Genomic DNA, 25,898 nt, shown 5'->3' on the forward strand with positions numbered 1-25,898 from the left:
TATGCCTTTGATAATTATCAATAAATATGATGAGATTTTCCTTCACCCCCACTGAAAGAGTGAGAAAGTGTGAGGGGGAAAGAGCGATGGAGGGAGAGAAAGAAGAGAAAAAACTGCCCTTCACGGGGTGTGTGTGTTCTCGTCATGTCTGACATATTCTACAGATACAGACATTAAGACTGTAGTGAAACGCTGCTAGGATGTCCATATGACTGTCTACAGGCCGTTTTCAGGTCTGTTTCTATCGGGACACGCGCAGTTATATATAGACCTGAAAACGACCTGTAGACAGTCATATCTACATCATACCATACCACAAAATATGAATTGGAACTCAATTGAAGCACAATTATTAATTGATGAATTACATATTTTAGTTTTTTGGGTTTTTTTATATTGTGAGGGGATGCTGCACCAACTGCATTATAATCGAACATTCACAATATCTTTTTGATTTAACGTTTTTTTGTGATCTCCGCTGACGATTTTCACATTTCACCTTTGCAACTATGACAGATGGCGTGCGTCGGCATGCCACCCTGCTACCTGCCCACGTTGTCGGATGAAGCAGGAGGTGTCATAGAGACAGACTCCAATTCCTAACCCACTTTTTACAACTCTATGTCCCCAAGTTGTAGCACAGGAGTTTTGGTATAAATATGTAGTTTTCGAGCAAAAGCTGAGATAACTTTAAAATGACATCACTATGATGTAATTGAAGGTTATTTTCTCAAAGTTTACAAAGCTCTGCAAAGCCACAGATGGCACTATAAGAGTGTTTTCACAGGCTGACTGAGTTTGGGACAACTAAACTGACATTTTGGAGTATAACCGATGCAGTGTCACTAAAATACACCAAAATATTTTCTGGTGGATCAGAGGTGTATACTCGAGAAAGACAAACAAAATATGTTGAAATTATTTATTTAACAAAATAGCACTGTTCTTTTGCTCCTGTTTTACAATACCACCGTTAACGCTACACAAATGATGTTTTCAATGTTATAAAATAAAACAGATTAAGAAACTATCAAAGTTTAATACAAACTGAGATCAGCCACTGCAGCACATGAGGGCTTTCAAGACACATGTGAAATGCAACCTGGTTGTTTGCTGACATTGAGATGTTATACGATCATGGAATGAGTACACGTTGTATAGAACACACGACACTGATAATATCTGGTGTAATGTCATTAATACGTGGATATGTTGATAGAGAACTAGTCGAAACTCGATGTATGAAAAGCTGGCTTTTGTACATTTTCATTGGGAGTGAAATGACATCCCACAGCACAGATGTTTCAAAGAGTTAAGCCACTTTAACCATTTGGAGACTTAATAACACTGCTTGATTCTCTTCATCAATACTGCAGCGCTGTTTTGAACTGAAGCTTCAGAAATGTTATGTGGATGCAAAACTTCACCTGATTTTCCATCAGCATGAGGATGAGAAGATAACGACTCAATTTTCATTTTTTTCGGTGAATTGTTCCTTTACGTCTTTAAAATGAGCACATTTAGTGAAAAAAAGTCTGATTCTAAAAGACAAGTTTTTTTCTTCTTATAACAGTCATGAACCTCCAGCAAACAGCTGTTTGGTGTATTATTAAATCAGAAACAAGCCGCATTTAAGTTCGATTAAGTGACAGCTTTTCTAAATGTTTAATTCTTTAACATTTGTAAGTCAGTATAAGAATTCATAGAACCTCACAGAGTGGACAGAGGTTTCTACAATCCCCTCAGAAGTTACAAAAGGACTGAATGATCAGCTATTATCAGACAACATACCAATTAAACACTAGAACTAATCTCTTGTTGAAGTTACGCAGGGCACTGCATCAAAGTAAAACAAGTTCTATGGGAACAAGTTGGATTATTTTAGTGTTTGTTGTAGGTTCAAATGTCTGGAGGCTGAAGTGTACAACAGTTTCTAAAGTGACTGATAAAATTAGAAACAGAATTATGTAATTAAAAAAATTGTTGAACAGAAACTTTTTTTAAAGAGTAACTTCCTAACGGGGGAAAAGCAGAATTCCCCTCTGACTCCAGCCAGCTAACTGATGGCTGTGGAGCGGTTGTACTTTGTTGGGTTCTGGATTCCACCTGTACAACACAGCACAGTGAGAATTAAGCCACTCGAGGTAATTACAAAACTACATTTCTTGGGATGTTAAGTTACCTTTTTGTCAAATTATTTGTCTCCCTACTATCAAGCTAGTACACTCCAGCCTCCATGCAACCATTGATGATACTCAATATTTACACAAGAGCAGTAAAATAATAATTTAAAATATTAATTAAAAACTGAAATAAATAAAATCTGTATGTTAATGCCTACACTTTCACATACAAATTTACAACTTGTGCGACATCAGTAAGACCACTTATAATCTACATGTGTCCAGGGTTCACTGTATGTTTGTAGTGCTTAGTGTTTTTTGCTTTTATCCTACTGGATTTGGTCTGAATTACAGATTGTGCGGTTGAAGCGAGTATTAATTACATTTTGGGCTGCGTACCAAAATAATTCCAGAGTGGCAAATGAACTGAACTGTTACTGATTCTTTGGCAAATATTTCCTACACTTAATCACGTTTTTGTCTTTTTTGAGGAAATTTCTTCTTTAAGCTTTATGTATTAAAGGAAAAGTTCAACATTTATCCTTTGCTCACTTTCTGTCCCAGAGAGGGTGGCAAGATGAATATTCTCATGTCTGTGTGTTGAGTAAATAGCTGGAGTTAGGACACGGTTAGCCTAGCTTAGCACAGAGACTGCAGGCAGGGGAAACAACCAGCATGTTTCATTACAAATTTTAAAAGAAAATCATCTACCGGCACATCTAAAGCTCACTAACTGACAAAGTGCAGGTGCAGGGACTGTTCTTCGAGACCGCCTGTCACAGTGATGTTACAAAGTTTGGTATCCAAAACAGGTTTTCATCATTTGTGCTATACTGTCGGTAGAGATGCCACAGAAGTACAGATGGATAAAACTGTTGTTCATCAACATTATTATTAACAATATGAGATACAGCATTTTAAATCAGTGACCTTTAGAGGGGTTGGTAGGTGTTTTTTTGTTTGTTTTTTTTCAGTAGTTGTATCCCCCGTTTTCAGTCTTTATGCTAAGCTAGGCTAACCACATCCTGACTCCATCTCTGTAATTAACACACCGCAAAAAAAAAAATGTATATCACAAAAAGAAACTAAATAACATGCACATTTTCCGTCTCATTAGGATAACATAAACACTGATTCAAGTTTGCCCCATTTAAGGAAATGGAAAATAATATTTTTAAATACTTAACCCTAACCCTATAATGAGCAAATCACCTGTTGGCACAGAGGAACCCACACCAAAAAAAATAAAAACACTGATCCATTCTAAAGTGTACAGTAACAAATGACAGGCCTAGTGTGCTTTTACAAAAGCAGACATTCTCTGGGATGTCAGTGAATCCCTGTGAGAGCAGCCACAGTAGGAACCAGTGTGACTAACTGGACTGTAAACCTGATTCTGCGCAAGTGACAGTCAGGCGCTCTGATCTACGCCTCACTGTCATAACCCAGTATGGGAGCCAGCCATCTCTCCACCTCCTCCACACTCATCCCTTTCCTCCTGGAATAGTCCTCCACCTGAAGAAGAGCAGAGGAAATTCAAGTTCAGCTTGATAATGTGACCTGAATTCTCTCAGTTACATCAAAAGATCTGTTAGAAAATCTGGGTGTGGATCTTTTCTTTGTTTTGTGTAATTTAAGACTAAGGCTGAGTTGCATCAACAAGGATTCATTTGATTTCAGATAAGTTCTCATCAGAGTTTAGCAAAACTAGGTTTAAAATGGGTACATCTAGATTTAAATTAAGCAGAGCTCTGTTGCACAATTAAAAATGAATCCCCGTTTCATGAAACCACGTTTATTGATGTGAACCAAAGTTTTTTGTTTTTAAGCTAAATTTGATATTTATGATTACTTTTTCTTTATGTTAATACGTTATCAAAACTAATAAAACCAAAGAGTTAATTAAATGTTATTTTTCATTTATCTGGTGTGATGTTTGAGTCGGTTTCACATTGATCTATGAGCCATGACTGACCTCAACCTGCACCACTGGGTGGCACTGCAGGAAACACATTTCTAACAGAAGAGGAACTTTATGTGACTCGGGAACAGACCTCGGCACAACATTAGAGTGTCTTATTTTGCATCAATGAAGGGAAATTGTTACACAAGTTCACAAATTGTTATGTGGATGGATTATTAATTTGCACTGCCTTCCCTTATACCTACTTTCACATAAAATTGTTCTGTTTATGACTAAATAAAACACGGAAAAACTTAGTCTTGTGTGTTGATCAGAGTTGTAATTAAAGTTTGGGTGTGCCCCAGTTGATTTTCCAGATTTTCCAAACTGGTTTTCTAAAGTTATTTAAAGCAGTTTAAGACATGCATGTTCAGGCGAACCTGTTCCTTGGTGATCTTTCCCACAGCGAAGTAAGTGGCCTGAGGGTTGGAGAAGTACAGTCCAGACACTGAGGCAGCAGGCGTCATAGCCAGGGACTCAGTCAGACAAATACCTACGCACACAGACAAAACATGTAGTTGCATGTAGTTGGTACATCTGCACAGCACACAGCCAAGAAAGTAACCACCCACACACACACACACACGAACAAGCACAAAAAATGTTAAATGGCACACACTGAGATAATGAGATAAAAGCAGAAGGTCAGTGTTTTATTTTGACATTTGAAGAATCACAGTAACCTTCATTCAGAGGAGACAAATCCAGCTTTGGTTAAAGAGGTTCTGCATTCCATCTACAGTGCATCTGGAAAGTTTTCACAGCACTTCACTTTTTCCACATTCTGTTATGTTACAGCCTTATTCCAAAATGGATTAAATTCATTTTTTTCCCTCAAAATTCTACACACAATACCCCATAATGACAACGTGAAAAAAGTTTGTTTGAAATTTTTGCAACTTTATTAAAAATAAAGAATGAAAATAGAACATGTACATAAGTATCCACAACCCTCAACACTTTGTTGAAGCACCTTTGGCACCAATTACAGCCTCAAGTCTTTTTGAGTATGATGCTACAAGCTTGGCACACCTATCTTTGGGCAGTTTCTCCCATTCTTCTTTGCAGGACCTCTCAAACTCCATCAGGTTGGATGGGGAGCGTTGGTGCGCAGCCATTTTCAGATCTCTCCAGAGATGTTCAATCGGGTTCGAGTCTGGGCTCTGGCTGGGCCACTCAAGGACATTTACAGAATTGTCCCGTAGCCACTCTTTTGTTATCTTGGCTGTGTGCTTAGGGTCGTTGGAAGATGAACCTTCACCCAGTCTGAGGTTCAGAGCGCTCTGGAGCAGGTTTTCATCAAGGATGTCTCTGTACATTGCTGCTAGGGCTGAACGATTTTAGGAAAAGATCTAATTTTTCTGGCAGATATTGCGATTTGATTCATGATTTCCTTCAAATCAAGCTTCAGTACAATATTCACAATGTACAGTAACATTAAAACATTATATGCTATTACTCTAATGCAAGGATGAAAACTAAAGTTAAAAATTGCTTCCAAATGTATTTATTAACAAATATTATACATTATATATTTATATACGGAGTTACACTGGCAAAGGATGTTGTAATTCTAGTCTGTTTGCTATAGTGGGCCTGAGTATCATTTTCAAATGCCTGTGGTGATTTTTCCAAGTGCCGGTATAATTGGTTGTGTTGGTTTAGCGCGACAGGTTTTGCACAGTACCTGTTTCTGGTGCACGTCTGCAGCCTCAAACCCGTAATACTCCCAAATGACCGACGTGCTGTTTTTCATGGGGATTAAATCCCCTAACTCCGCTTCTGGTCCAGCTGAAGCCGTTTCAAAACACGTTAAGGAGGAGGTTAATACTGATTGGTTAGCGTGACCTGTCCACGAGTAGCATGCCACTTCTGATTGGTGAGCTTGGCAGGATGGTAGGGAGACGGCATGTATGTGTAAAATAGATGACACAACAGATCCTGGGTCAGTCAGGAGCGCTACAAAAACCGCAGCTTTGGCGATCACATGATCGCGTTGTCTGAAATCGCAATTTCGATCAGAAGACGATAAATCGTTCAGCCGTAATTGCTGCATTCATCTTTCCCTCGATCCTGACTAGTCTCCCAGTTCCTGCTGCTGAAAAACATCCCTGCAGCATGATGCTGCCACCACCATGCTGCCACCACCATGCTGCCACCACCATGCTTCACTGTAGGGATGGTATTGGCCAGGTGATGAGCGGTGCCTGGTTTCCTCCAGACATGACATGACAGACTTGGCATTCAGGCCAAAGAGTTCAAGCTTCGTTTCATCAGACCAGAGAATTTTGTTTCTCATGGTCTGAGAGTCCTTCAGGTGCCTTTTGGCAAACTCCAGGCGGGCTGTCACGTGCCTTTTACTGAGGAGTGGCTTCCGTCTGGCCACTCTACCATTCAGGCCTGATTTGTGGAGTGCTGCAGAGATGGTCGTTCTTCTGGAAGGTTCTCTCTCCACAGAGAAACGCTGGAGCTCTGTCAGAGTGACCATCGGGTTCTTGGTCACCTCCCAGACTAGGGCCCTTCTCCCCCGATCGCTCAGCTTGGCCGGGCGGCCAGCTCTAGGAAGAGTCCTGGTGGTTCCAAACTTCTTCCATTTACAGATGATGGAGGCCACAGTGCTCATTGGGACCTTCAATGCTGCAGAAATTGTTCTGCACCCTTCCCCAAACCTGTGCCTCGATACAATCCTGTCTTGGAGGTCTACAGACAATTCCTTGGACTTCATGGCTTGGTTTGTTCTCTGACATGCACTGTCAACTGTGGGACCTTATATACACAGGTGTGTGCCTTTCCAAATCATGTCCAATCAACTGAATTTACCACAGGTGGACTCCAATCAAGTTGTAGAAACATCTCAAGGATGATCAGTGGAAACAGGATGCACCTGAGCTCAATTTTGAGTGTCATGGCAAAGGCTGTGAATACTTATGTACATGTGATTTTTTATTTTTAATACATTTGTAAAGATTTCAAACAAACTTTTTTCACGTTGTCATTATGGGGTATTTTGAGGAAAATAATGAATTTAATCCATTTTGGAATAAGGCTGTAACATAAAACGTGGAAAAAGTGAAGCGCCAGAAGTTTTTAGCACTTGACAACCACTCTGAGTCAGGAGTCTGCCAACAGAAACGTTTTTTATTTTTAATTTGTCGAGTAATAATTTGTCCATTAATAAAAATAAAACATATCATAAATTGATTGATAATTGCGTGTTTACTTGATCCTCAAATAAACTCAAAGTGAATACTATCGATAAGAGGAAATCAATTTCCTTATTCAGTTGAATAACAAATGTTTTTTGGTATTCCGTTCCCTTGTGTGTCTGCCTCACATGAAGACATGTGACCAGTGTGCCACCTAAAAGATACAACCCACAAAAGGTTCAACCCACTGAGCAGCAGCAGAATGTCCTGTGTTGTGGGTAGGACTTGGTTATGTACAAACAACAACGTCTCTGTGTAATATTCTTACTTGAGTGCAAGTAATGTACTTAATTAGTACTTAGTAATTGTAAAGGTAGATCGAATAAATGTAATAACTGAAATTTTTTTTCCTTTTGCAGTTCAAAAAAAGAAAACTCAAGTGAAAGAACAACACAACAGCATTGGGAGCCTTTAGCTGCAGTGGTGAAAGTGAAGTGGTCAGTGCTGTTACCAGTCTTCTCCTCGATCCCAGCCAGGCTCCACATGGTGGTCTTCTCCGTGTGGTCGGGCTGGCTGGGGTAACCAGCTGCAGGTCTGATGCCCCGATATCGAACTCTGTGGAGGTCTGAGGCCTGCAGAGCCTCATCAGAGCTGTAGCCCCACAGCTCCTTACGCACACGAGCATGGAGCTCCTCAGCAAAGGCCTGGAGGAAAGACACAACGTTGTAGCAGAAACCAGAGCAACAGTTAATATGCCATTCAGTTCCACATTTAATACAAGCGGTGATGGAGCCTTGGTGTGTCAGGAAGCTGTACTGTACCTCAGCCAGACGGTCAGCCAGGGCTTTGACCATGATGCTGCTGTAGTCGTCTCCCTGAGCCTGGAAGTGCTGACTCAGCTCCTCAGCTCCAAACACACCTACAGCAAACACACCAAGGTAGTCTGCCACACCACTGTCTACAGGGGCAACAAAGTCAGACACACACAGGTACGGCTCTGAACTGGAGCTGTCCTTCTCCATCTGCAGCACATAACACACACACACACACACACACACACACACACACACACCCAGAAATGTGTTACTGTGACTTTACAACTACCCATTTCTGGCTCCATCATGAAGGGAAAAAAAATAATGAAAAGTACTATACAATAACACATCTAAACACCACACATCAGCTGGCTGGTGCCTACCAATTGTAAGGCAGCATAATACATTGGCTCTGCTCAGTCTCTCAGAGACTATTCAACAAACAAGAGGGGTTCTCAGACATCAACATTACAGTTCATTAACACCCTACACTGGAGGTCCTCGCCGGATCGCTGCTACAGTTAGGTCTATAAACAGGAGTGAAAATAATCTAATTTAAACCCAAAAGTTTTCTCTGAGCAGCCCCCATAGCAGCAGAAATGACATATTATGCATTTAAGGCTGCTGCTGTAAGGTTGATGTTTGTACCTGTGTATGACACAGAAGCAGACATGGAATGAATACACTGCAACTGCTAATGACCCACACCTGTTGCCGTAAGCCATAGAATGTAGCGAGGGGTTTGGTGTCTCTGTGCACCGTGACATCATCTTTATACACGTTGATGTCATCGCCATCGCTCTGGGCACGCCAGAACCCCACCAGGCCCCGCCCCTTCAGAGTGCTGTTGTCAATCATCTGGTTGAGCAGCAGCTGTGCATCATCAAAGACGCGCTGAGCCTCCAAACCTGCAGGAAGCAAATGTAACTAAGATCAGACATGTCTGTAATAGAAGTCATTTCACTCACTGCTGCCAAAGGTTTGGTGTTCTCGTAGTTGTATACTTCTTGTAGACCTCAGAATGATGCTAGTGATGTTTTTCACTGCACCACGCACCAAAACTGACTGACAGTCACTTACATCTGTATAAAACGTGTACATTCACAATCTATACACACTTTTTTTAATAGGTCAAGTCAAATAAATAAACTTTTTTAACTTGATTTTTTCATTTTGTTACAGTAAATTATATGGAAAAACCATGAACTTATAAATTAGCAAGAAGAAAATCTGTGTCGTCAAAGTGGTTTTTCTCCATTTACAAAACTGAGCGTTGACGTCTTTTCATAAAACTAAAATACAGGAGCAACATCTGAGTAGGATACCATGCAGCAGGATGACGTATAATGAACCCTGACAAAGGTGCAGCTCGTACCGACAGTCTTGTCTTTGAAGATTTTGGGGTAACCTCTGTTGGGGTATTTTCCTCTCAGCTGCCACACATCAAAGAAAGGCTTCCAGTCGATGAAGTCCACCAGACTGTTCAGATCGTAACACTCAAACACACGCGTTCCCAGGAACTGAGGATGCACTGAATCACAAACAAACAGCATTCCTGCTTTTTAAGGTCCATACAAAAAATGTAACATACATTGTATCCAAGTCCTACATACGATGAATCCTCTGTATTTTCTTGTTTTTACTTTATGCTTTACTAAAGTTCTAAGATGTTTATATCATAATGACTTATCTTACCTGGCCGGGGCAGAGAGCGCCAGTCTATATGTAGAGCCTTCTGTCTGGCCTGGGACAGAGACAGATACCGACGATCCTGAGGCAACACAAGCAGACGGAGGATGAAGAAGTAAACTCAATATGCTCGACATTAAAGTGCATATGCAAACAAGCATTCACCCAATTATAATAAAAATCTGGACATTAATGTTACTGATATTGTTATGGAGCAAGCTTATATTGGCATGTTCTGAAAAATACAATGTGATATATTACAAATATTTCGATCGTAATAAATGGCAATTGTCCATAAACATTTGACAATATATAACAATATATTGTCATTTTGCTTCAAGAATATATTACAAAATATAATAACCTCGAGTTTCTGTTGGCTGTTTCTACCATCTAGTCTTACCTTCAGAGAGTCGTAGTGCTCCTGCCTGATCTCCTCATATTCTTCTTTCAGGTCCTCAAAGTACTCTTCCCTCATTGCCTCATCCAGGAGCTGCGAGCACTGACAGACAGGAAAATAACACCTTTCAAATCTGTGGCCACATCAACTCATATCAACTCTTGGAACGTCAAATGCAATAAGAGACAGTGGTGGAATGTCAGGAAGTACATTTACACAAGTATAGTACAAGTACCTCAAAAATGTTCTTCAGTATTCCCAGTTTCTGCTACTTTATACTTCCACTGCACTTCCACAAATACTGTACTTTTAACTCCACCACATCTATTTGATATCTTTAGTTACTTGTTACTAGTTAGAAATTGCATGCTGCATTAAAGCCTCTTTTTTAAATTACTTTTTTTTAATCTGCACTCCAGAAAAACGATACTTCTCCAAGTATTTGTATGTTGCTGTGGATCCCAACCCAGGTGCTGATTTCTTACTTAGCATTATCTGTTATCTAAAAAAGCATTGCACAGCATTGTACAGCCTAAATGGAGGCACACCGTCTTTTAGGTGATTACACCATATGTCCCAGATCTGCATTCAAGCAGATTGAAAGCAGTCGAGGTATTTAAAAGAGAGATTTTAAAGTCCATTTGTAAAATAAACAAAAACATGTTTTACTTTCTAAACCTGGCCTGTTGTTAATACGTTTCTATTCATATCAAAAGAATACTATGGGTTTTCTCTGTAGGGTTAGCCCCTAGTCATTGATCCACAGTGAAAAATAACACTAATACAATGTAAGTTATGTGTTCTTACCACCACCACACTCCTGGAGGCATCCAGAACATGGACAACAGGAGAAGTGTAGCGAGGGGCGATCTTCACTGCTGTATGTGTCCTATTAAACACAAAACACAGGACAGAGAGAGTACTGTTCAATATCAGCCTCATTATGCAGAGAGCACAGGAGGTACCGCTTCCAATAACTGATCACATATAATGGATACATTCCCTGAAAAGTATGGTAGAGCTGATTTTGTGTAATGTTTTAGAAAAAAACACCCTTCTGATCCAAAGCATCATGAATGCACCACGTAGCCTCTGTGGGCAGACAGATGATGACGATATTGTTGTACACTGGTGCCACAAAGTGACTTTACTTTCTGTTTTTGTGTTCAATAGATTGTTCCCAATTGATTAGTGAAATACTGATATTCAATTTTAAATAAATGATTTGATTATTTGACCATATGAAACCAATGATCTGTTGACCTTTACACATCATTACTCAAGAGTCTAACAATGGCATAACAGTCAGTGTTGAGAAAAAGTGTTGAAATTGAAAACTGAATCAAATTGTGACATCAAAAGTCAGATGTAATGGTGGATTTTGGAGAATTGTGACAGTCCTGCTACGCAGCATTTAAATCAGGTACAAAACAGAATACCATGTGACAATGACAATGTTCGGTGTTCTGCTTTGAAGTCACATTCAGCAGTGATAAATATGCATGATTGGTCAATCAGTTAGATCAGCTGAGTTGTTACTTTGATGTGGTGGCTCCTCCAATCAGAAGTGGAGTTGTAATCCCCAGTCTCTCCATCTCTTTGGCCACATAGATCATCTCATCCAGAGAGGGGGTGATGAGACCAGACAAACCAATGATATCTGCAGGAACAAAGCAAACAAACACCCCACATGACTCCTGCTGCTGCTGCTGCTGCTGCCATTACAAAAACATTTTTTAATCAGAAGACAAAGATCCTCATCGACTGTTTTTTTTCTGCCTAAACAAACTAAATAAACAAACTCTTTGTTTTCATGACTGAATAAACTAAACAACAAACTCCATTTATACTGTTTTACTTTGTTTATATATGGCGGACCCTGCCACTTTTCTAGCTTCAAACAGTGTTCTGGGACCTTATTTTCCTCTGAGAACAGCTTGTTTATTTAGTGGAAAAAATAAGTATTTTAGTTTAGTTTTATTATTACTTCATTAATATTATAAATTCTTAGTTTGCATTTATTCTCCAAAACTATATAGTGCCTCTTTAATACAGCTATGATGATTTGAATCATTTGGACAGGCCATAATGGATCGGTGGTGACGGGGCAAATTATTTGAAGTGAAGTTAATTGTCTGGCTTTGCCCAATTAAATTCTTAAAAACAGGTTCTGTCAGCATCTCACATTAACAATATGCAGTCTAAACTATTCAGTGCACCTGCTTTCTGTTGGATGGCCTCTCTAAGGATCTTATCACAGGGAACCATCACACCGAGGTCGATCACTCTGAAACACAAGAAACAGTCTACATTCAACAGAAAATCTTTCTACAGTTCTTTTTCTTTTTTCTTTTCTACACATATTTATTACTATGTGCAACATATTGTGAGCCAAAGTGCTGCTGACACACTAAATGCACTAGAAGGGTGTGGTAGAAAAGAAGCTCTGCTAAGTGCAGAATTAAAGAGGCCACTATAACCATTCAGCAGCAAACCAGTCTTACCTGTAGTTGTTGCAGCCCAGCACCACACCTACAATGTTCTTCCCAATATCATGCACGTCTCCCTTCACTGTAGCCAGAAGTATGGTGCCCTGATAGGGATCCTGCAGAGCCAAAAGGAAACATCACAGGGAGTGAAGGACTGGAGAACAGGAGGAAAACTTTGTTATAAAGCTGCTCTCTTGGCTGGAGGCCCTTCTCTCTTTACCATCTTCCTCTGTGTGATTTTAAGCACTGTAACCACTTCAGCTTACTCTGTAAGGATGTCCTGAGGCAACCTGTGGGATTCAGTGTTCACACTGAGTACACCAGTTCTTAAAATGGCTAATTTCCTAAATCACTAGAATCACACCACAGCGCCTGAGTCATATTGCCTTGATGTTCAGTGACATTTGCAGGTGAAACACACCTTTAAAGCCAGTGCTAATGGCTGAAACCTGAAAACAAACTTTAGTTTTAGCTTAAGCTGTGATGCAAGTTATATCTTGTCAAAACACATATATCTGATTCAAATATGATTATTATTTTTTTAAATGAAGTAAAAATAATATTGGATTGATTCTTTATATTCACAGATGCAGAATAAAGGACTTGGGTTGAGGGCAAACAACATTATCTGGACATATTGTTCATGTTGTTTGGTTTAAACTTTAAAATGGTCAGCATCTTTACACACACACGCTCTTACTCATATCTTTTATACTCATTTCTGTGCTTCAGTCAGCACATACTTTTACTGGTATGTACAAGTGTAGACTTGAAAGTATTGTGTAACCTTTGGCAGGACACTTCAAACATTTACTGTTTCACAACAGAATCTCTCATAGTAGTTTGAATATGTAATGTGTTTCAGGCACTCCAGCTTGCTAAAAACAAGTTGTTACCCTTTGTTACCTAATGTGTCCCTTTCTCTATAGAAGTTATTTAGATGAACAGACTTGCACTTTTTAGGGTTTAACAGAGATACGCTACAATCAACTGGTATTGCATCACATATAGGTCCCCAGTGAAAAGTTGATCTTTGTGGAAATAGCCTGGTCAATATGACAGTTGCATCAAAATGCAATTAAATGCATCCTTATTAAGTTGTGACTGACCACGTCTTCAGTTGATCCTGACAATGCCATCATCTCCTCCCTCTCCTTCTCCATGAAAGGAATCAGATGGCCCACCGCCTTCTTCATAACACGAGCCGACTTGATCACCTGCAAACACACATGGTTTTATTCCTGATTCAAAATGCTGCCGTAAGCATAGAAATGTTTAATCCAATTTAACCGATGGTAACTGAGATACTGTGTCTGACAGAGATACACTGTGTGTAGTGTGTCATTAAATATCTTGTGTCATTCATAAAAAACAGAAACAGTTGAAAAAATGATGAAACACTGAACTTTTAAGTCAAGATTCAGTCAATATAAATCATTTTTCTCCTTGCAATGGGCAAAACAGGGACAGCCATCATGGCTGAACAGAAAAGAGAAGAAAAGTTCTTGAACAAACCTCTACAAGAGCGACATCACAGTCCAGGCCACACTGACTCAAAGTGATAATGCAACAAAGGTAGACACATTCAAAATCTAGAAGGAGTTTCCATCCTACCTGTGGCAGGAACATCTTCCCAGCTCCAAACAGATCTCCAACCACCTTCATGCCGTTCATCAGGGGGCCCTCGATGATGTGAAGGGGTCGAGTGTAACGGTCAACCTGAGCCCGACACTCCTCCACATCCTCCACCACATACTTCTCTATTCCCTGACAGCGACGACACAGGATGGAGCATTAAAGAAGAGAAGACACGAGGTGAAAACATGAAACAGACAACAGGTGAACTGTTAATAGGGGAAGTTATATTTGCTTTTTATACATAAATAAAGATGTGTCTCTCTTTATCGGTGTTTACTCATAAAAGTTAAAAACAAGGTGACAATAGGATTTTAAAGTCAACATGTGAACAATCCTGTACAGCTGCATAGAGTTACTGAGTGACTCACAATCACGTCTCTGATGCTTTAAAATCCAAAAGGACGAAGTGACGTCGCTATCCATGCGTCCAGGGGATGCATCATATTTTATCCCAGATAATGCCACATTGTGAACAACATATCTGTACTGAAATATTTCTAAAAGGAAACTCGCCCTCAAGACGGAAATCTGCTGGTCACCGTTTCTGACCATCTGTGCACTGTGTGCATATCTCAATCATCGTGACATGATACTGATCAGAGAAAGTTAAAGCGTGCACCCTGCTCATACGGTCATCACATATCTTACCTTAATGAGAGCGTACTCCAACCTTTCCTCCACACTTCCCTCTCTCCACTCGTCTGTCTGAACCACCTTCTTCCCTCCTTTCACATTGTTCTGTCAACAACAATGATTAGGTCAACATCTGCTAACCAAACCAAAGTGACAACAACCTGGTGTATGATTTGTATGTGTATGTGTGTGTGTACCTGTGCGTAGGCCAGTAGCTTCTCAGTAGCATCAGTGTCTCTGTTCCAGATGAGGTTTTCACACATAAGCAGCAGCTGTTTATCGATGTCATCATAGACTGGAAGGTTCCCAGCATTCACTATACCCATATCCATCCCATCCTGAGACAGGACAGAGGACAGACAGCATGTAGGTGTGTGTTAGAGGTAGATCACCTGTCTGTGAATTCTTACAGTATTAAACTTCTTCTCACTGGAATGGTATTTCCTAAGGAGATTTAGGAATTCATCCCCATCATGTGTGTTTTGTGTGGCACATTTTCATGGGACAAACACATCATGATTCACTCATTTACAGCTCAAATACTGAGGATTATCATGATTAAATCTGAGATTCCAGATATACTACATGATCAAAAGTATCATCATCAGAACATCTTTTCACACTTCACCCTATTCTGGTTTTATCTCTGCTGCTTAGACTTAGAGCCACCACTCCAACACAATATCATATGTGGTATTCAAAGCAGCCTGCACCACTCCCTGTGGAGGGACGGCTGTGTGGCAGTGTAACCTTGATAGCATGGTAGAGAAACGCTCCGTGCATGGCTTCTCTGATGGCCTCCATCCCTCTGAAGGAGAAGGACAGGTTGGACAGACCTCCACTGACCCTGGCTCCTGGTAATGTCTCCTGCACACACACAACATTTAAAACTCGGTTCAGACTTACGTATTTCTTCTTGTAGTTGCTGTGTTCTACAATGACTGAAGCAGCTATTCAGAAAACAACAGGTACATTTAAAACCTTGTGTGGAAAAAGAGCGGCAGTTTAAAGGTTAAATATATGAGATTTCCATCATTAATATAGCAGCACGCAGCTATTTGCTATCTGAAGACAGCAGACAATGATGTCACGCTTCCCTGTGCGTTGTTTCTAATCTGAGCTTCTCTGCTCTTTGTTGTCCATCAGAGGCGGCCACATGCGCATGTTAGTCCCTCTTGTCCTCCCAGCGGCCGTTTTCAACATGGTGGCCGGGTCAGTACTTACTCATATTACAGTTAAGAAGTACACTCAGATATGTTTGTAAGTTGCGTCATAGGCCATGCAGTAACAGAATCCTGATTCATATGTGATAACTAGTTTGACAGTTTTATTTGAGTCTGGTAAACCATCGTTTTGAAGCTAAACACGAAATGGCGGCCGTCTGGTTCCAAATAGACATTTGCATTTACAGTTTGATCTCAGTGTTGTGAGTAGTGTGTGTTTGGATGCTGCTTTCTTTTCCCCACACTTGTATTGAGGGAACAGTGTTTTGGTCTGAAATGCTGGTGCTCTGCTGCTATATTTAGTGGCTGTGATCGTCATATACAGAACTTTTTAAGTACTCTATATTAATTATTCAGATAATCATTTGAAAATAGGTCTAGTAAGTAAAAACACCTCCAAAAGTACAGAAGTTTCATTTGGCAAGGTAAACTTAACAGGAGTTAAATCACATCACTGTTATACATAGTGTTCAGTACTTGTGCATGGAGCTAGCCAGTAAGTTTAGCAACCTTTACCACGTTTTTGGCATTGATTTCAGCCTGTCAGGTAGTGGTTGCCTCTGTGACTCAGACTGTGTAGAGCTTCAAACAACCTCCATAAATGAAATGTTTGGTTAGAGGTTTCAGAAAGGAGATTACTGAGGGAGTATCTGGGAAGAGTCTCAAGGACACTGAGGCCGGTTTCAGGTTCGGAATTAATTTGACCTTGAACAGTGAACAATGAACAGTAGCAGATGTTTCACGTTTGATTATTTGATTGCGAAAATTATTATTTATATAATTATTATTGGCCATTTTGTGTGAAGATACTTTCAGGCTCCTGCAAATGATGTGGTGATTGATTGAATTTACAAGAGTTCCTCTTGGAGCTGACAGGTGCTTTACCTTGATAAGTTTGGTGGCTCTGATGAAGTTGATGGCATAGTCACTGTGTTCCTCCATGCCTGTACCGATGGTGAGGATGTTGGGGTCAAAGATGATGTCATTGGGGTCAAATCCCACTTTGCTGACGAGCAGTTTGTAGGCCCGAGTGCAGATCTCCACTTTACGGTCTGTATCTGTGGCCTTGAGAGGACAGCAGACTTGTCAGCACATGTGGGTGTGATTCTGTGTAGCAGTATGTGTGGTTGTTGGTGTGTGTCTGCCTCCTCACCTGCCCCTCCTCATCGAAGGCCATGACCACGACAGCAGCTCCGTATCTCTTCACAGTGGCAGCTCTGAGCAGGAACTCCTCCTCTCCTTCCTTCAGACTGATACTGTTGACGATACACTTTCCCTGACAGCATTTCAATCCAGCCTCAATCACTGAGAAGTTAGACGAGTCGATACACAGAGGAACCTGGGGAGCAGAGGGAGAGGCTCGGTCTATGTTTCTGATGTACTGAGCAGGTTCATTCCTACGTTAGTTATTAACAGGTTCATATGCTAAATTAGACTATTTTAAATGAAAGCACACATCTTAAAGTGTCTGTGCCTCGGTGTCTACTGAGGAGCCAGAATCACATTATGTGATGTCTTTTTTATGCTCACAATTAATGTGAGTGACATCATTCTAGGATTTAAAATTAAAGTTGTTTTGGACAATCTTCTTTAATTACAATTACAGATGTCAGCTTTCTGTGGTTCAAAATTCAAGTTTGTCTGATAATGTAGGCTACTGTTCTGAGGTTGGATGACCACAACAGGGTAATCAATAAAACTGATTGTAGCCAAGGCAGTGTGCTTGTTTGTGAGCGACTCAGCCAAATGCTCACATTCTGTTTTCTTGATGTTTTACACATTGTCGCAACTTTAAAAAAAAAAAAAAAATCAGGTTTCTAAAAAACTAGCATCTGATACCATGTTTTGGTGATCCAACATTGGAACAATAACCTAACCAGTGAAGGTTTAAGGACCAAAACATGGTATTCAATAAAGCTGATAGTAAATGAAGACAGGATGGGATTCAGGTGATCACTGAGGACTTCTGAATTAAAATATTACAATTAGAATGTGTTGGATATGTTTGCTCAGTGGCTGATAGTAGATGTTGTAAACAAGTTGAAGCGGGTACATAATATCAAATTTGGAAATGGCAACAAGTCTGTATTCCCTTACTAGCACCACACACATGCACACAGGGTCACAGGGACACACACCACACAGGGTCACAGGGACACACACCACACAGGGTCACAGACACAGACACACCACACAGGGACACACACCACACAGGGTCACAGACACAGACACAGACACACCACACAGGGTCACACACCGCACAGGGTCACACAAGCTCCTGATGCAAAGCGATGCACAAACAAAAGACAAGATAAGACAAGAGTCTACAACCATGCTAACAGCTCTATGAGGCTGTACGTAGGCACACTGGTGTTTGAGCTAAATGCTAACATTCTCACAATGACAGTAATAACATGCTGATGTTTAGCAGGTATGACGTTTATGATGTTCACCAATTGAGTTTAGCATGTTTGCATGCTAACATTAGCTAATTAGCACCAAACACAAGCTGAGGCTGAAGGGGATGTCATTAGTTTGCAGGTATTTTATCATAAACCAAAATATTGGACAAACCAAGATTTTAACCTGATGCTGGCGCTAGAGGAAAAGTCAGTGACATCACTCTGAATGGGACATGAATACATGTAATGAATCTTATGACAATCCATCCAAAAATGTCTGATATTTCTGTCTGGATCAGCTGACATTACCGTCACTACACAAATTGGGTGTCAATTTCTGTAATGTAATCTACGCAAATAACATGGTAACATGGCCAAAAAATCTTATTGAGAAATGCGATGTGTTCATTTCCACTGCTTTTAAAACTCCTACCCGTGCGATGTCTGGCTCAGACCCAACAAAGTTACAGAATCGGGCCATTGCTGACGGCCCCTCCAGCATCCCCTCATCCATGTTTATATCCAGGACCTGGGCACCCATCTCCACCTGGGCCTTAGCAATACTTAGAGCCTCCTGGACAACCACAGAGAAGCACAAATAAACAGTTATACAAATACAGAATTTCACCTATGCTCATGATTTGACCACAATTTCTGAATATGAGAAAAGAATATTAATGAAAATGACGATAATTTAACACCTGTCTCACCTCATAGTTTCCTGCCATGATCAGCTTGGCAAACTTGCGTGACCCAGCCACATTGCAGCGCTCGCCGATGTTAACAAAGTTGGTGTAAGGGCCGATCCTGAACGGCTCCAAACCTGGAAAGACATCCAGCATGTTGAACAAACAGGAATAAGCAGAGAGAAGGGGCTCTTCTGTAGCAGGACAGGAGCTTTTCAGCACCAATGACTACTTATAAAAACAAACTCCCATATCTAGAACTAGGTTTAACTGGCTTTTATGTTTGAAACATGGTTTTTCATATCAGCCTGTTTCAAATAAGGACCTGGCTCTTTTTGTGAATAAAATAAATAAACAATTCACTATCTGAGAATTTACTGTACTTCAAGCCATTGGATCACCTTCGTTAATCCATATTCATTATTAACTAGAAGAACCAGTATTTTACAAATTCAGACATGAAAGTCTCCCTAAACATGAGAGTCACACATACATATTACATACTGGAAGTTTTAATACCTGACAGCAGCAGGTTGTCTTGATAAATATCAGCAGGAGGGACTCTTGGTTGGCAGTGTTTGACTGCTTCAGCTATGGCTCTGTTTGAAAAGAAGGAGGGAAAAAATATTTTAACATTTTCAAAATTGCATAAACTTGAAAAGAAACAATTGTCTTGTCAGAAACATGACAATGACCTGATGTGTCCTGGAGTGGTCCCACAACAGCCACCCACAATATTCACTAATCCATCCATAGCAAACTCCTGCAGACAAAAGTTCCAACAAACAAGAATCAGCTTGACTTTCTTTGCACACATTTATCTATTTTTTTATTTTCAAATGTAACCTGGATAGTCTCTTAAGACCAATATCTTATTTTGGAGAGTGTTCAGGCTAAAAAGCAACCACACAACCAACACACAGAGAAAGGAATAAAGACACAATAAATCATACTGATGTCCATGACTGAGTTTACAATCATAAGAAAAGTTCTACATTCTGAGAAAATGTGCTTATTAGCTTTCATTTTGACGAGATGTGATGCAATGAGAAGATGAATATCACATGAGAGCATGGTAAACAGTCCTGCTGCTCAGATCAGGTTATCTGTCGAGGCAGATGGATTCACAAGATGACGAGAGAATCCAGCCCTGATTTGCTTTGCAGCCTTCCCAGAACACCTAGCAGAGACACTAAGGGATAGTTCCTGCAGCGGAAATGCTATTGCCAAATGCATAAAGGCCCCCTGGCTGAATGCTTCATGTTTTTCAGAGTAATGTAGAAGAAAGTCTCCAATTCTAGGAGGGCTTAACATTGTAAGCTATATTGTAAAATTTGTGAAATATTTGCTAAAAGTTTTTGTCATGTTGTTAAAATCAACCATTTTCTCAACATGGACTTCTTCAGCACCATGATGTATATCTCAACATTTAAACATCAGTCCTCAAGATAAATCAGAGAATAGAATACAACCTTTAAATTGGAGGCTGTTACTTGTGGAGTTTCATCATACCCTCCAAATGTGTTGGGAAGACCTAACGGGATAAAGGTCAGACACAGACAAACATCACGACATCATTACATCATCAACATGACGCAACGGAAATGAGGCCACAGGTCAGTGTGTGCTCCAGCTGCTTAGAAAGACCACTCCATTTGGACAGTGTGGTAACATGAACTGAAGCCCAAAGGACACCGTCTACCTCCACCTCACTGAACTACTGTCCATACAGCGTTGCTCCTAGTGCGCTGCTATTGCCAGCCCTATCTTTCTGGCTTGAACTTCACCCAAAACTAAACTAAACACTCAATAAATGCTCCCTGTGTGAGACTCTGGTCATTTCTGTGGTTATAGTTTTTCTGTTGATAGTTGGGTATCATTTGATTGCATTACATGTAAATGTCTGAAAGGGTGCTCAGGTGGTCGATGTCCCCATTCACTTTTATTTTTTAATCTTTATAAATTTGAAACTGTAATATATAGAAATATATAGCACATTTGTATGAAGTTTGAAGTGTGTCAATGGAATTATTATAGCCTTCTACAATGTTATTATAATTAATAAACTGATTTAAAAACAATTTAAAAGCCATTATGCGTATGATGTACAAATAAATCTAAATTCCTTATTTCCTTTTTCTGGCTGCCAGTGAAACCATTTTTAATGCAATTATAAAAATTATTACTTAAAAAGGCTTTTTACATTTCGTTTTTCCATCTACTTATATTTCCACTTTAATCTGATGATACTGTCTTTAATTTAAAGACGTGTCACCTATGTGAAACCTTAATAAACCATACCATTAAAAGAAATTCAGTCCCACCCGAAGGAACAGGAGTCCTGATTGGTCAGCTGTTGGGCTCCACCCCCCCCCACATGACTCCCGCCACAAATGTCATTGGCAATTTTAATTATCATTTCATCAATTAACAAGACTAGGTCAAAACCGAGTATATGCCTGGACCGTGTCTGGTCAAGATCCAAAAATGTGGCCAATTTGTTACTGGGGTAGTCAGTGGTAGAGTTTACCATTTGAATTCCTGGATATAAAATACTCAGCATAATATTTCTTTGTCAGTGCATTCACAGATTTCTTGTTTTATTGATTTTTCTCATCATGACAGCTGTAGCCCAAAACAAATCTATTGCTGAGATATACTGATTATCTCCCCGGATGAAACTGAGAACAAATTTAATTTAAAATGAATTTAAGAATTTAAGAATGTCTTCCATACAGAGGACGCTTTGACTGCTCTGAAACTCAACACAACAGCTGTTGGAATATTGGCATACACTGTTTTAACTGATCACTTAATCATTTACATTAAACATACAAAAAGAGACAACAGTAGCCAATAAAGTCTACTTCTTTGACTTTGAAAGTCCCTTTAAAAAAAAAATTAAAAAAAAAAAAATTAAAAAAATCGCTGAGTTGTCCAGTTAACTTCATAAACTTTGAGAAACGCTGTCTACAATTCATTCTTTAATATTTGGACCTTCCCGTAAATTCGGCAAACGTATTTCATGAAGATATCTTATCCTCTGTGTAAAAGATGTCACATCAGTTTCTACCAGTGACGAACATGTTTAATTGCATACAGAGTGAGGAAGTGAGACCTGATCACAATCCTGTAGCTTTGTCACCCACTCAGTCACTCAGTCATGCTCATATGCGTTTGTAGGGCTGGTTCTGTTATTGTGGTCCAGCCGAAAAAAGCATCACTTAAAATTCAAAATTAAATTTAAAATTCTCAATTATAAAAGGCTTTTTTTTTTTTTTCTAAAGTATAAATTTGAGAGGAATAAAACACTGAAAAAGTTAAGGTATGGAGTCTGGCGATCTTAAGAGCCTGTACCTTCTGTTCACCTGCTGTAATCAGTCATTCCAATATAGTGTATATTAGCAGAGGAGCCCAAAAGTTTGTATGTATGTAAGGTATTTGAATGTAAGATTTGGATTTAATGACATTTCAAACACAAATTTCTGGACTGTGCTGTACTCAAGATATGTAGTTTTTTAGATTTAGTGAGGGATACCTGCATTGGGATAACAGATAACAAAAGCTGTGGTGCTTTTTCCAATGGCCTCAATGAACGGCCTCATTTCTGTTGCCCCCAAGGCACAGTTCAGACCAATACTGCAACACACACACACACACAGACAGAGAGAGACACAGAGAGAGAGAGAGAGAGAGTAGTAGAAGCACAAAGTTATGTTATTTTATCATAGTTCTATCATTAGTGTCACTGTTTTGTCAAAGCAAGTGCAGCTTTATCAGTGATGTATAGTTACTCACCATAGAGGTTTACTATGTGATACACTCACTACAAAGGCTTCACCTGTCTGACCGGACAGAGTTCGTCCACTCCGGTCAACAATGGTACCTGAGATCTATACATAAAGTGGGACAAGACAGCAAGTAGCGCATTAAAATACATTTCAACTAAGCTCAACTAAAGGACGTATTTATCCTTGGTTAAGATGTCCATCTTTTATTTGAAATTGGTCATAAACACGATTAATTTATATTTCCATATCATGTTGATAAATTGAAATTGAGGAAAATAGAGTTTGATAATAAAACGCAAACTTTAGACCCATACAGACTACAGCATTTTTACATTAACTGTGTATGCTCATGTCCACCCCATGTAGGAATTATCAGAAATCAGCAAAGTGATTGTAAATAAAATATGATAGACGTACAAATATAGGTTTTCTTTCATAGCTCTTTTCAAACAGCAGGTCGATGGCAAATAAGGCAGCCTGTGGAAGGAAACAGACAGATAGAGACATCAGTCACATTACATAGAACCTCAGGTTACATCATCTTTTAACAGCAGCTTTCAGTTTAGAATAAAAAGGTGCGTTGTTTCTCTCTTGTATTTTTGTATATTTTTTCAATTCTTAAAACTAATTAACCAGAGAAAAAAATAAAACATGCATTTTTTTAAAAAACTTTTTTTCAAATTTGGCCCTTCTTAAAAAGGAGTTCATTAGGCCTGGTCATACTTTAGAGAATACTTTTACACCTAAGAGTTTGTTTTTTGCTATACACAAAGCAAAAATGCAATAACTATATATATTTAGTCAAAACACATGATAAAAGGTGTCATATGTTGTACAGATTGTAAGGCTCCTCGAGCCAGATGTATGATCTATAAAAAAATGATTTAGCTTGAAGGACTTGTTGACACTTATTTTGCCATATACATTTAATGCCAAAAAACATATTAAATGTGCAGTTACAATAAAACAGCTAAATGCCAGTCAACTACACAGTTAAAGACTGACTAAGCGGTTGTGGGTGCGGGTGTGATAGCCAAGGCTAGCCTTAGATAAAGCCACATTCACTTTTCCCATGTAGCTGTTTCCTGAAGTTGAAATATATCAGTTGTGATAAGTTATTATCCAGGTAATATAGTTTGTTATCCCTAAAGCAGCAGCCAAACCCAATCTTGACACAAACCACTAAACCAGTTCTGCTAAAATGGTAACTAACAAGCCAAGAAACTTAGCAGAGTACCAGATTGTAAATGCCATCTAAGCTTCAGTGACTTTAGGAATTCACCATTTATTGTAGTTAATTTTACTTTTACACTAAGTCACGTCTAAATGAATCAAAGTAAAAGTCTTTTTTGTTGTCGCAAATTAATAAGTCAAAAAATATATACAGTGCCTATAACAAGTATTCACCCCCTTGGACGTTTTCCAGTGTTATTGCTTTTTTAAATGGAATCATGGTCAACATAATTTGCTGTTTTGACAAAAAATTACAAAAAAAAACCTCAAACTAAAAAAACAGATTTCTACAAAGTAATGTCAATTAATTAAATATATAAAATATAAAGTAAATGATTGCATAAATATCCACCCTTTTTAAAGTGAGTGAATTAATTCAACAGAGGACCAGCCAACTGGTGCTACTAGTCTCACAATGAGTGAAATGAAGTGCAGTGAAGGTGTCTCCAGTGATTGTAGTTTAAAACACATGTGTCTGAAGGTCCACTCACTGTTAATCAGTATTCCTGGATACAACTACACCATGAAGACAAAAGAACACTCCAAGCACCTCTGTGAAAAGGTTATTGAAAAGTATAAGTCAGGGGATGGATACAAAAACATTCACTGAAGTCACTGAACATCCCCCAGAGTTCAGTTAAATCCATCATTAAGAAATGGAAGCAATATTGTACATGCGTACAAGAAGGAGACTATCGAGGGAGGCCACCAAGACACCTATGACTACTCTGAAGGAGTTAAAAGCTTCAGCAGCTGAGATGGGAGAGACTCTGCATACAACAACTGTTGCCCGGGTTCTTCATCGGTCAAAGCTTTATGGGAGAGTGGACAAGAGAAGGACTGTTAAAGAAAGCTCATAAAATCTCCACGACAGTTCACCCAAAGGCACGTGGGAGACTCCAAGGTCAACTGGAAGACGGTTCTTTGGTCTGATGAGACCAAAATGAAGCTTTTAGGCCATCAGACTAGACGCTATGTTTGGCAGACACCAATCACTAGACATCACCACAAACACACCATCCCCAGCATGAAGCATGGTGGTGGCAGCATCATGCTGTGGGGGTGCTTCTCTGCAGCAGGCCCTGGAAGGCTTGTAAAGGTAGAGGGGAAAATGAAAGCGGCAAAATATAGTGAACTCCTGGAGGACAACCTGATTCAGTCTGCAAGAGAACCACGACTTGGGAGAAGATTTATTTTCCAGCAAGACAATGACCCGAAGCAAACAGCCAAAGCCACACAGAAATGGCTTAAAGACGACAAGGTGAATGTTCTGGAGTGGCTGAGTCAAAACCCAGACCTCAGTCCAATAGAGAATTTGTGGCTGGGCTTGAAAAGGGCTGTTCACGCCTGATCCCTGTCCAACCTGACAGAGCTGGAGCAGTTTTACAAAGAAGAATGGAGTAAAATTGCAGCATCCAGATGTGCAGGACTGAATGAGACCTATCCACAAACTCTGTGCTGTGATTGAGGCCAAAGGTGCATCTACTAAATACTGATTTACTTACATAGTCACTTATTTTACATTATTTATTTTTCAATTAACTGACATTACTTTGTAGAAATCTGTTTTCACTTTAACATTAAAGAGGTTTTGCCAAGTTATATTGACCATGACTCCCTTTATAAACAGCAATAAAAGATAGGGTGAGTACTTTTTATAGGCACTG

The 25,898-nt window shown here is 39.6% G+C and overlaps 1 protein-coding gene across 1 annotated transcript in view; it reads right to left on the reverse strand.

Moving 5' to 3' along the window:
* Nucleotides 1-908: 908 nt before the first annotated feature.
* Nucleotides 909-25,898, reverse strand: part of mtr (5-methyltetrahydrofolate-homocysteine methyltransferase) — a 32,456-nt gene continuing 7,466 nt past the window's right edge. Inside the window, exons 7-33 of the mRNA XM_084341925.1 lie at nucleotides 23,416-23,475; nucleotides 23,006-23,100; nucleotides 22,746-22,846; nucleotides 20,680-20,741; nucleotides 19,903-19,970; nucleotides 19,727-19,806; nucleotides 19,232-19,344; nucleotides 18,955-19,095; nucleotides 17,273-17,458; nucleotides 17,005-17,184; nucleotides 15,647-15,763; nucleotides 15,094-15,234; nucleotides 14,912-15,001; nucleotides 14,240-14,392; nucleotides 13,735-13,842; nucleotides 12,641-12,741; nucleotides 12,356-12,423; nucleotides 11,676-11,796; nucleotides 10,944-11,025; nucleotides 10,140-10,238; nucleotides 9,743-9,818; nucleotides 9,423-9,578; nucleotides 8,756-8,955; nucleotides 8,054-8,254; nucleotides 7,744-7,936; nucleotides 4,467-4,579; nucleotides 909-3,638 (exon numbers count right to left, since the gene is read on the reverse strand). Of these exons, the coding sequence (XP_084198051.1) occupies nucleotides 3,549-3,638; nucleotides 4,467-4,579; nucleotides 7,744-7,936; nucleotides 8,054-8,254; nucleotides 8,756-8,955; nucleotides 9,423-9,578; nucleotides 9,743-9,818; nucleotides 10,140-10,238; nucleotides 10,944-11,025; nucleotides 11,676-11,796; nucleotides 12,356-12,423; nucleotides 12,641-12,741; nucleotides 13,735-13,842; nucleotides 14,240-14,392; nucleotides 14,912-15,001; nucleotides 15,094-15,234; nucleotides 15,647-15,763; nucleotides 17,005-17,184; nucleotides 17,273-17,458; nucleotides 18,955-19,095; nucleotides 19,232-19,344; nucleotides 19,727-19,806; nucleotides 19,903-19,970; nucleotides 20,680-20,741; nucleotides 22,746-22,846; nucleotides 23,006-23,100; nucleotides 23,416-23,475 (3,195 nt within the window). The 3' untranslated portion in view covers nucleotides 909-3,548. The remainder of the gene's footprint in view (nucleotides 3,639-4,466; nucleotides 4,580-7,743; nucleotides 7,937-8,053; nucleotides 8,255-8,755; nucleotides 8,956-9,422; nucleotides 9,579-9,742; nucleotides 9,819-10,139; nucleotides 10,239-10,943; nucleotides 11,026-11,675; nucleotides 11,797-12,355; nucleotides 12,424-12,640; nucleotides 12,742-13,734; nucleotides 13,843-14,239; nucleotides 14,393-14,911; nucleotides 15,002-15,093; nucleotides 15,235-15,646; nucleotides 15,764-17,004; nucleotides 17,185-17,272; nucleotides 17,459-18,954; nucleotides 19,096-19,231; nucleotides 19,345-19,726; nucleotides 19,807-19,902; nucleotides 19,971-20,679; nucleotides 20,742-22,745; nucleotides 22,847-23,005; nucleotides 23,101-23,415; nucleotides 23,476-25,898) is intronic.

The sequence above is a fragment of the Pagrus pagrus genome, assembly GCF_965226575.1.
Source record: "Pagrus pagrus genome assembly, chromosome: 21".
Lineage (NCBI taxonomy): Eukaryota > Metazoa > Chordata > Actinopteri > Spariformes > Sparidae > Pagrus > Pagrus pagrus.